This window comes from Amblyraja radiata, chromosome 11 (assembly GCF_010909765.2).
Source record: "Amblyraja radiata isolate CabotCenter1 chromosome 11, sAmbRad1.1.pri, whole genome shotgun sequence".
NCBI classification, from domain to species: Eukaryota; Metazoa; Chordata; class Chondrichthyes; order Rajiformes; family Rajidae; genus Amblyraja; species Amblyraja radiata.
Window position 1 is genome coordinate 37,631,069 of NC_045966.1, and position 12,694 is coordinate 37,643,762.

Sequence of the window (12,694 nt, forward strand, 5' to 3'; positions counted from 1 at the left end):
AGTGGTAATATAACACACTGACTCCTATACTCAATACCATGACCGATGAGGCCAATGTGCCGAAAGCTTTCTTGATTATTTTAGCTACCTGTAAAGGCACTTCCAAGGAACTATGTATTGCACACCTAAATCACTCTGTTCTATAATACTCATCAGACCCCAGCCATTTACTGTGAAGATATTGCCCTGGATAGGCATCCAAAAAAGCAACACTTCACATTTATCCGCAATAAACTCCATTAACCATTCCTATGTCATTTGCCCCACCGATCGAGATCCTGCTATAACCTTTGATAAGCATCTTTGCTATCTGCAATACCACTGACAACAAGCGTCAACTGCAAACTTACTAATCATGCTTTATTATGTTATCATCCATATCGTTGATATATAAACCACAAACAACAATGGGCCCAAAGTTGATCCCGGAGGTACATCACTAATCACAGACCTTAATTCTGAAAAACTATCATCCACCCAGGATCCAACCATCACCCTCTGTTTCCTTCCATGAAGCCAATTCTCTATCCTGTCGGTTAGCTCTCCCTGGATAACATGTGATCTAACCTTCCAGAGCTGCCTGCATGTGGAACCTTGTCAAATGCCTTTCTGAAATCTATGACAACATCAACTGCGCTGTCCTCTTCAACCATTTTGGTTACATCAGCAAAAATCTCAATCAGATTTGTGAGAAACGATCTCCCATGTACAAAACTGTGCTGACTATCCTTAAACATCCCTTGTCTTTCTAAATGCATATATATCTTATCCCTTAAAATATTCATGCCCTGTACGTTCACACCCAACTCTTTGATATAGATGACAAACAGCACTGAACCCTGAGACACGCCACTAGTCACAGGTCTCCAGTCTGAAAAACAACCTTCCACCATCATCCTCTGCTTCCTATCATGAAGCCAATTTTCTATTCAATCAGCTAGAACTCCTTGGACCCCACGTGATATAACCTTCCAGAGCAGCCTACCATGCGGAAACTTGTCAAAAGGCCTTGCCAATATCCATTTATACATCATCTACACCTCTGCCCTCATCAACCTATTTGATCACATCTTCAAAAATCTCAATCAGATTTGTGAGGCTCGATCACCCACCTAAAAAAACCATGCTGACTATCCCTAATCAGCTCCTGTCCATCTAAATGTATGTATATCTTATCCCTCAGTATATTCTAGTAGCTTTCTCATCACAGATGTTAGACTAACTGGCTTATAGTTCCCAGTTTTTTTCCTGTAGATCTTCTTAAATAAAAGTACATTTGCTACCCTCCAGTTTTCTGGCACCTCACCCGTATTTAATGATGACTTAGCTCAGACAGGGCACATGCAATTTCTTCTCCAGCTTCCCACAGTGTCCTTGGATATATCTGATCGGGCCGGGAGGCTCGTCCACCTTCATAACTTCATTCAAAACCTTCTCAACTGTAATACTGGCTGGCATCAAGACACATCCATTGACTGCCCCAAGTTCCCCATTCATCCAGCCTTTCTCCATAGTTAAAAACAGAGGAGAGAGTGATGTTAAGGGATGAAAGTCAGGCACTTTCAACACCAGGAAGGCTCTAAGAAGTAAACACAAGGGATTGCTATCTTTATGCTGAATTTCCCCCTTGCTCACACATTCCAAATGTTTCCACAGGAGAGAGACATACGCAGAAGTTCTCTGCTCTGGAAGCTCCACCTATCTCTCACCAAATACATCACTCCCAACATGTACGTATCTATCTACAATAAACTGATATTCTTGAGAAGCTATAGTAATAATATTGTTATGCAGTTTTTAAATTAGCCTAAACATGAAGAACAGGTTTTTACCTGAAATGCCAATCGAGTTTCATGAAGACAGGTGCCATTAACATAAAAGGTTTCACCTGAGCATTTTGGGTGAAATATGTCATGTATATTGGGTCTCTTACCAATGGCTGATTGCCCTAAATGGTCCTGCTTTTATTTAAGGAGCAGAAAATTGAATCCAATATGCTTATTGGTTGAACAGCAGGGAAATTTATCTCCCCTTTATAAATGGTTTATTTTCTCACTGTTATTTGTTGCATTATCTACCAGCCTGGTGTTGGAATAAACAACAAACACCCATTGAGAAATAGAACAAATCGCACACTAGTACATAGCATAAAACTGAACAGTAAATGGACTGGATCGAGTGATCTGGAATTAAGAATGTCATTCGGAATAGGGAAAAAAATCTAACTTATTGAATTCATTCTGATCGTTAAAATTACATTTTAATTTAAACTCCTCTAGTGGCTATACCTGGTATAAATTGTATAAAGAAATTACAATATTATTTTATAGACCAAATAGATGATATAAACATCTCAATGCTATTGCGAGAGCTTGTTGTGTACAAACTAATGGTTATGTTAATGTTTTAACAATATCTCTTCTTCAAAACAAAACTTCAGTGGGTGCAAATTAGTTCATGAAAGATGTTATATTAATGCAAAAACAAGTTCAAAATTAAACAAAAAAAATTGGGTAGAACCAGACATTTTTAAATTAATAGAAATACCTGATTAGTTGTTGAACAACAAAATATGGTAAAAAAAATTTGAAGGAAATGGTCGCCAAGTCTAGGCTTTGTCTTGCCAATATAAAACAGGCCACATCAAGAACACAAAATGTAGTAGGCAAGGTCAAATGAGTTCCATGTGAAATTCTGTCTCACCTGGAAAGATTTCTGGGGTCCATGGATGGATTTGAAGGAGGAGACAGAGGGACAGGTGATAACTTCTCCTGCGGTTGCAGGGGGAAGTCCCCAGGGAGAAGCTAGTTTGGGTGCGAAGGAATAAGTGAACCAAGGAGTTGCAGAAGGTGTAGATTAACCTTTATTAATTCATGCCATTTATAACCTTCACCACACATATATGCATGCCACCCTTTACATGGTATTACGGTACTACACAAAGACTCTCTCTCTCTCTCTCGCTCGGGCACACTAGTCAGTAAAGCCAGACCCAAGCAGCTGGCTGTTGGAATTTTCCTGTGTACTTAATGGAGTAAAGTTGGATTTCACCATGAGTGTGTTTTACTTATGGGCCGCCGATAAACATGGTGTCAGAGTCTTGAATCACATCTAACTATTTTGCCTGAATTTATTTTTGTTTAATTTTTTACATCAAATAATGGATAGTTCCTTATGGAGACCAGATCCTTTGGTGTTTGACAGTGAGCTTGCTGAATGGTGGCGCATCTTCAAGGCGGAATTCTGGATTTTCATTGATGCTGCCCACCCTGCAGCTGCACCCACACCGTTGCGTCAATTCTCCTCAATGTGGCGGGCACAGAGGCTGCCCTGCGGGCACAGGATTTCCACTAGGCCCCAGGACATACCGATCTGGTAACACATGTTGTGATCCCAGCAGAATCCATCAGAGACCCGGTCTGCCTCCTCCGTAAGTTCCGTGACCTGTGCCAACTTCGCACCAACGTTATCATGGAGCACCGCAAGTTTTTTCCCCGCTGCCAACAAGAGGACGAAACGGTTGAATCCTACATTGGTGCCCTTAAGAGCATTGCATCCAGATGCCACTTCCAAGACCGCGATGTGCTCATCCGCGGCAGTCTCGTATATGGCATCCTGAACTATAAGGTGAGAAATCAATTATTCCGGGATGAGGAGCTTCCACTTGACAAGGTTGAACGTGCCTGCCGGGTTGCAGAATACATTGATACCCATACCAAAGCCTTGAGGCAGGGGCCACACTTTGCCTATGACGTCCATGCCTTCTATAGGTCCGCACAACAATCATTATCCCCTCAACAATCGCCTAAACCTTCAGGGAGGGTAACTGATTATCTAGTCAATAACTGTGGTAATTGCGGTGGCTCACACCCAAAATTTTGTGAGCAATGCCCCGCTTATGGCAAATCTTGTCACTATTGTAAAAAGAAAGGCCACTTTATCCGGTGCTGCCGTGCCCGTGCCAAGCAGCAGAACCACAACCGCAGCACCTGCAAGAAGTCAGCCAAAACATACATTCTTGTATTCCCGATTCTGTGGCTACAGACAGTGATCCCATGACAACGCTGATTATCAACACCAAGGTTGCTGCTAAGATAGATACCGGAGCGAGATCTAATGTGATCTCATTGGCAGATTTCCAAAGAATTCACAAACGAAACTGTTCTGAAAACAATCTCGAAGTTACATCCATTTGGAGGGGGAGAATTGCAACTAGTTGGTACGGTTACACTACAATGCCATCTGGCATCTCAAGTTTACAACTTGGAATTTTTATTGTAAAAGGGGAAGTGCCCCTCCTTCTGGGCAATGATGCATGCCATAATATGAACCTAGTTTTCTTCAGCAAAACTGTGTATCAGCTGTCGACCTCTCAAAGTCCTACCCAACAACTACTCGAACAATACAAAGACCTTTTTGACAATCAGCTGGGCAAGCTTCCCACAGAACACAGCATTGTAACCGACAAGGAAGTTATACCTGACGTTCGTTTTCCTCACAAAATCCTGCATGCAATGAAGGACTGCGTCAAAGCTGAATTAGACAGAATGGAATCACTGGGTGTAATAGCCCCTGTCACTGACCCCTTTCTCCTGGGTCTCCACCATGGTTGCAGCAGTCAAGAGGAACAAAGACGAAATAAGGATCTGCTTCAACTGCTCAATAAGGGACAGGTTGTTAGTTTGCGATCAATTACACCACGGAACCACGCTCATACTTGGTCAGTATTGACAACGGCATTTATCGGCAAACCCGCCAACACATCCTTCCGGTTAATGAACCAGCACCTCCACGTCCTTACCCGGACCTGCACGCCAGTCTTCACTCACGCTCTGCGAATGCCGCTTCAGCAGTTCCTCTGCCAGTGCCATCCCTGCCTTCCCCAGTGCCTCAATCTCCACCAGTGCCTTCTCCTCTGCGTTCACCCGATAAGGGACTTGCTTCCCCAGCGAAGGATGAGGTGTGTGCTGGAGGTTATTATCGTACACGTGCAGGTCGTGTCTGCAAACCAAACCCGCTAATTGGAAAATTTACTGGCTCTACCTGAACTGTGCATGACCTGTCTAGTTTTATGTGCTCTCATATGCAGTAAAATAATAAATGCCGCACCTTATACTGGTGTTTTATATTTGCTCCACTACCACTATATATGCTTCACTTCTTTAAGAGGAAGGATGTAGATTAATCCTTATTAATTCATGCCATTAATAACCTTCACCACACATATGTGTATGCCACCCTTTACACGGTATTATGGTACTACACAAAGACTCTCCCTCTCTCTCTCTCTCTCTCTCTCTCTCTCTCTCACTCGGGCACACTAGTCAGTAAAGCCAGACGCAAGCAGCTGGCTGTTGGAATGTTCCTGTGTACTTAATGGAATAAAGTTGGATTTCACCATGAGTGTGTTTTACTTTTGGGCCACCGATAATCAGAAGGACCAGTGCTATGTAAAGCAAAAAGGGTTGGGGATGGGAAGATGAGACTACTGGTGGGATTTTGTTGAAGGTGGCAGAAATGTTATAGAATGCTGTGTTAGATGCAGAGGCTGGTGGGGTAAAAGGTAATGACAAGGGGGATTCAACCCTTGTTCCATCTGGGAGGACTTAATGAGCAGAACTACAGGACACAGTGATGTGAGCGCGGGATCCATCTAAGACAGTAGGGGGGGAAGCCACATTTACTTAATAAAGAGAACATCTTGGATGTCCTAAGACGAAAAGCCTCATCTTGGGAACAGATATGGCAGAGACAGAGAGACTGAGAGTCAGGAATAGCGTCTTTGCAAGATGCAGGGTTGGAGGGCGTGCAGTCAAGATAACTGTAGGAGTTGATCGATCTGTAGTGGATGTCAGTTAATAATCTGTCCCTATCAAGAGGAGAGTTTAGCTTAGTTTAGTTTAGAGATACAGCGCTGAAACAGGCCCTTCGGCCCACCGACCAGCGATCCACACACATTAATACTTTCCAACAGCAAGGACAATTTTAACATTTATACCAGGCTAATTAACCTACAAACCTGTACGTCTTTGGAGTATGGGAAGGAAACATAATCTTTGGAGAAAACCCACGGGGAGAACGTACAAACTCTGTACAGACAAGCACCCGTAGCCAGGATCGAACCCTGGTCTCTGGCGCTGTAAACGTTGTAAGGCAGCAACTCTACTGCTGCGCCACCGTGCCGCCCACTAGAGATGTCAAAGATAGTCCAAGTGAATTTGAAGGCAGAGTGGAAGTCAATGGTAAAGTTAATGTAATCAATGCATTCTGCACTGGTGTAGAAGGCAGTCCCGATGCAGTCATCAAGAGAAAGAGTTGTGGGATGGTGCCAGTGTATGGATCAAGTCAAATTTTTAAACCCCGGTATTAGTGGATAGAAATGCTAGATACCAAACTTGATAATTATCTGGCATGCTAGGCTGGAAGTACAAATGTGAAGCTATTTGAAGTTAGACAGAATTAGGCTCTACCTGAGATATTCTTGGCCCATATAATTTCCCAACACTCATAAGCTGAAAGTGCACAACTAATAAGGCCATGTGAGCAAGACTTTATTGCCATTCTAAAAGCAAGCAAATAAAAAATAATAATTTGGAAAAATAAAAAGAGGGAGCAGCAATGGGTTTAAATGAATAAAGTTAATGTTCCTGTGATAAAGTTACATCAGATCGGTGTAATGCTAGCCTTCTTTAAAGCAGGCAGCAATGTAAAGATTGAACTGATAAGAGCTTGAGTGAGAACAAAGCAATAAAAAGACAGCTGCAAAATGGAGACACACGAAACTATAGATTTTGGACTTGAACAGAACAGAAGGTGCTGGAGAAACTCAGCGGGTCAGGAGTGTCTGCGGAATGGACAGATGACGTTTCAGATTAGGACCTTTCTTGAAGCTGAGTTCCTCCAGCACTTTGTCTCTATTTGAAAATTGACAGCTGCAATCTTAAATTAAACATGAGATGGTGCTAACAGGGATGGTTTGTTCCAGATTTAAATTAGACACAGGTGTGATATCGTTAAGGGAGCATTTCAAACGAACGAGGAGAGAAAAACTGAAACAGTAATGGCAAGCTTTAAATAACAAAGCCCTAAAGTAATATCTGTCAGTATTTGACTGCTTGCTCAAGATGCACAGTTAAGTGGTTATTTGTGCAAGTAAAAGGCTTCAGGATTATCACAGACATTTTCTATCCCACAATTACTGAATCAGGAAAAAGCAATTTCATAAAATGAGTCACTGCTTAATATGGTTAAGAGGAGAATGCTAATCCACAATTATTTGGCCATGTGGAGTAGAAATTATGTGTTTTTGGCACTGATTATTCTATGGTGAAAATGGGGCTGAAAGAAAGGAATTTGACATTGCTTGGAAACAAATCATTCAGCCTATCGGGAGCAAACCTTTTTTCCAAATTAGGCTATCTGGTCTAATTTTGCTCATGTGCGTAGTCTCTGATTATATAGAATCAAATAGTTTGACTGTACAGATGTAGCTCATTTGGTCCATTTGTGTCCTGCAAAGCAAATACATTTGCTCTCAACTCTCAATCCCTGCCCTTTTTTGATTTTTGATTTACAATTATTTTTTCCATCTGTGTTGTTGCTTTAGAATTTTGGTCCACTACTGGAACTGGTAGAGAATTCTAAGATCTAACACTCCCCCATGTGGAAAAAATACCTCGCTACCTTACCTCCCTCTTTAATATTTATTTTATTCACATAACAATTTAAATCTATTTGAAAAGTAGTTTGACAACTCTTTAGATAGAATATCCATCATTGTAACCACATTTATTTTCACACCACTCTTTGATTTATTTCTCTGATTATATTAGAGATTTGAACTGGAAAAAAATAAGATAATGAAAATAAATCGTTTCCTTCTTTTCCTCAATGGAATTTGGCTACCACATACAATTAATTACACCTATTCAAAGAAAGAATATTATCCTGGATAACTGCTAATTTTATTCAGCGAAACTGATTGTGGAAAAATTCCATGTTAAAACCATTGTTTTATTGCCTTTATAAAATTAGTCATCCACACATAAATGTTCATCTGGCATATTTTCCTTGCAAAAACAAATAAGAATGTTCTAAGTGTGGCTCTGTAATTTAAAAGCATACGAGCTAATGCGGAGCATCAACAGAGGCATCAAAATCATTCCGCTCACTTCTCTTTTCTTTCATTGAATCATGGGATAATACAGCACAGAAACCAACCGTCCAACTCAACTCATCCATGCTGACCAAGTTGCCCCATAAAATCCATTTCTATTTGCCCATGTTTAGCCCATATCCCTCTCAACCTTTTCCTAGTCTTTTACCTGTCCAATTGTCGTTTTTATGATGTTATAGTACCCGTCTCAACTACCTCCTACATAGAACATAGAACAGTACAGCACAGGAATAGGCCCTTCAGCCCACAATGTTAGTGCCCAACATGATGCCTAGCTGAACTGATCTCATCTGCCTGCACATGATTCACATCCCTATATTCCCTGCACTACCAAATGCCTATCTAAAAACTTCTCAAATGCCACTATTGTATCTGCCTCCACCACCATAGCAGGCAATGCGGTCCAGGCCCCCACCATCCTCAGTAAAAATCTTGCCCCGTACAGCTCCATTAAACTTTCACCCTCTCACCTTACATCTATGCCCTCTCATTTTGGATATTTCCACCCTGGGAAAATGGTTCTGACTGTCTACCCTATATATGTCTCAGATTTGTATATACTTCTGTCAAGTCTCCTCTCAAACTCTGATGTTCCAGAGTAAACAATTCAACACTATCCACCCTCTCCCTGTAGCTGAAACCCTCTAATTCAGACAGCCTAATGCTGTTTTCATCTGCCTAGCCCCAATTAAGTACCTTCCCCCAACATCCAAACCTGTCCCGATGCAAAACACAATCCCACTGCATATCAATGCTATTAAGGGTCTTGCCATTAACTGTATACTCTCTCCTTACAGTGAAGCCCCCAAAGTGCAACACCTCGCACTTGCACTGGTTAAACTCCATCTGCCATTTCTCCACCCATTTCTGCAGCTGATCTATATACTGATGTATCCTCTGACAGCCTTCCTTACTGTCTGCAAATCCTCCAATTTTGGTGTTGTCAGCAAACTTACTCACCAATCCATCTACATTTATGTCTTGGTGATCACCAGAGATCTCATACTAGTCCCTGAGGAACTTTACTGGTCACAGACTTCCAGTCAGAGTATCTACCAGTAAGTCTGTGTGGAATCAAAGACTAAACACATTCAACAGATATTTAGGGATTAAGAGAATCAAGGGATATGGAATTAGTGCAAGAAAGTGAGCTTCTGAACACTAAATTCTAAATATATAAAAAAGAAAGATCCTATGGCATCAGTTTGCAAGGTGATCTATTGCTGGGCAAATTAATCAGACTGGATGAATCAGAGATAAGTTCAATGGAGACATCCACTCAGAAGATTAATAATCCTTTCGTATTGGTCACATTTTGACCAACAGCCTTATTAGGTAAAAAACAGCATTCCTAGTCCACTATCCTGATGCTATAGAAACTGGAGATAGACACAAAATGCTGGAGTAATTCAGCGAGACAGGCAGCATCTCTTCTCTCCCATTCCTTCTCCCCAGAGATGCTGCCTGTCCCGCTAAGTTACTCCAGCATTTTGTGTCTATCTTCGGTGTAAACCAGCATCTGCAGTTCCTTCCTACATGCTATAGAAACTGGATTCTGCTCGGTCAGAAGTGGATGAATAGTAACTGACACCAGATAAACTGCAATGGAAGGTTCACAGGATTCCGACAGGGATGAGGAAGAAAGGATTCCGGTTAACCAAGCACTCAGCACTTCGATATATATATATATATATTCAGCTCACGTACTAACTAGAAGACTCCTTACCTGAATGTTCACATTCACTTCCCACATTATTTGAGGTGAGGTGGCAGTCTGATGGTGGACTGATGTTCAGTTCAGATTCCTCTTTGTGTTCGCTAATGTCCAAGTTCATAGTGTTGGGTTTGGATTCCAGAGCATTTATAGCCCACTGTGAAGTCTTAATACAGGCCCATTTCGCCAGATCAGGCAGTCGGATAATTACCTTTTTGGAGACTGCAATGACCTCATCCTATTACAAGAAAAAGTAAAACACTCTCAATCTTTACTGATCTTCAACCAGATATTTATTAAAAAGTAATAGGACCTGCAGAATTCCTCATCCTGACTTCACACTGACATACAACAAACAATTTCTGAAGTGTGTGATATTGTTTGGCTAAACTTTGTACACAACAAAATTATACAAGCAGCAAAATAAAAAGCCAGAGTTTGGTTAGAGGAATAAAATTGCCGGATATATACTGAGATAAGCCATCATCTGATGGACCAGGGAGGCAACACACCAACACACCTGCAATAAGATTCAAGCAAGTCGATTTCAGATTGGAGCAGTAACTTTGCAAAGCAATAACGTTGATAGGTTGGAGCATCCAAATTGGCTAATCGAACAGCTAATAAAAAAGAAGGCAAGACGTAGCGGAGCGGCCGTGTTGGGAAAGAGTCTGTTTTTGAGGCAAATGTGAGATTTGGGTGAGCAATCTAAGGAGAGGAGGACAGGAGGCAAAGGTACAGCCTGTTGTATCTTTTGTGTAGCCTATTGTGAGGGATTGTTGTGCTTTTTGTTTCTTGTTTGTTTGAGGTGATGACAGGTAGAATGGTGCAACGCTCCTCCAGCAGCATGTGGGAAGTCAGGAAAGCTGCTGGTGTCACGGATAATTACACTTATTTTAATTGTGGCCAGGTGGAGCTCCTTATTGACTGTGTTAGGGAACTGGAGCTACAGCTGGAGGACCTCAAGATCATCAGAGAGAGTGAGAGCTTCTTGGCTGAGTCTTAAAATGAGGTGGTTATGCCTAAGGTCCAGGAAGAGAGTAGGCAGGTGGCCAGTAGGAAGGGTAATAGGCAGCGAGTGCAGGTAATCCCTGTGGCCATTCCCCTTCAAAACAGATATACAGTTTTGGATATTGTTAGGGGGGATGACCCATGAGGATTGAACCGCAGTGTCAGACAGGGCTGTGGCACTGAGCCTGGCGCTGAAGCACTACAGGGAAAGGTGATTTCAGGCAGAGCCATAGTGGTAGGTGATTCTTCAGTTAGTGGGGGCAGAAGATCCAGTGGCGAGAATTAAGACTCTAGGATGGTGTGTGCCTCCCTGGTGCCAGTCCCAGGGTCCAGGATGCCTTATGGGGGGGGGGGGGATGGGGGGGGATGGGGGGGGGGGGGGGGGGGGGGGGGGGGGGGGAGTCCTGCAGATTATAGGAAGTTAGGCAAAAGGTTAAAAAACAGGACATCCAGGTTAGTGACTTCCAGATTGCTCTCTTTGCCGCATGCTAGTGAAAGTAGCTACAAGTAGATAGTACAAATGAATGCACTGCTGAGAAGTTGGTGCACGGGGTAGGGATTCAGATTTTTGGACCATTGGGATCTCTTCTGGGGCAGATGTGTACAAGAGGGATGGGTTCCACCCGAACTGAAGCCAAAGGAGATGGGCAAGATCCTTAATGAGTATTTCTCCTCTGTGTTTATCGTGGAGAAAGATGTGGAAACTGGGGAACTTGAGAAAGTTAATGGAATTGTCTTGAGAACAGTAAGTATTACAGTCAAGGAGGTGCTGAACATCTTAAGGTGCCTGAAGACAGATAAATCCCCCAGTCCATATCAGATATCTCCAAGGATACCATGGGAAGCTAGAGAAGAAATTGAAGGTAACCTGGCTGAGCTATACAAATCATCATTAGGTATGGGTGAGGTGCGGGAAGACTGGAGGGTGGCTAATGTTATGCCTCTATTTCATAAGTTCTCGGAGCAGATTAAGGCCATTCGGCCCATCAAGTCTACTCCTCCATTCAATCATGGCTGATCTATCTTTCTCTCTCACCTGCCTTCGCCCCATACCCCTGACACACTTACTAATCAAAAATCTGTCAATCTCTGCCTTAAAAATATCCATTGACGGCCTCCACAGTCGTCTATTTAAGAAAGGTTGCAAGGAAAAGTTGGGAACTATAGATCAGTGAGCCTAACATCTGTGGTAGGCAAGTAACTGAGGGATAAGATACATATGTGCATTTAGATAGACTGAGGTTGATAAGGGATAGTGGGCGCGGTTTGGGAGATCACGTCTCACAAATCTGATTGTGTTCTTTGAGGAAGTAACTAAAAAGGCTGATGAGGGCAAAGCTGCAGATGTTGTCTATATGGACATCAGCAAGTTAAAGTTGAGGTTCTGCATAGCAAGCTACTATGGAAGGTTAGATTGCATAGGATCCAGGGAGAGATAGCTGATTGGATAGAGAATTGGCTTCATATCAGAGGGTGATGGTGGAAGGCTGTTTTTCAGACTGCAAACCTGTGACTAGTGGTGTGCCTCAGGGATCAGTGCTGGGTCCTTTGCCATTTGTAGTTTATGTCAACGATTTAGATGAGAATGTACAAGGCATGATTAGCAAGTTTGCAGAGGACACAAAAGTGGGTGGCATTATAGATGGCGAAGATGGTTATCAAAAATTGTAGAGGATCTTGATCAGTTGGGTGGATGGGCTGAGAAATGGTTAATGAAGTTTAAGACAGATAAATAAGTGTGAGATGTTGCATTTTGGGAAATCAAAGCAAGGCAGGACCTACACAATGAATGA

The 12,694-nt window shown here is 42.3% G+C and overlaps 1 protein-coding gene across 1 annotated transcript in view; it reads right to left on the reverse strand.

Annotated features, from left to right (window-relative positions):
* Positions 1-12,694, reverse strand: part of LOC116978505 — a 79,121-nt gene that overhangs the window by 41,808 nt on the left and 24,619 nt on the right. The window contains exon 3 of the mRNA XM_033029684.1: positions 9,903-10,128. Coding sequence (XP_032885575.1) covers positions 9,903-10,128 — 226 coding nt within the window. The remainder of the gene's footprint in view (positions 1-9,902; positions 10,129-12,694) is intronic.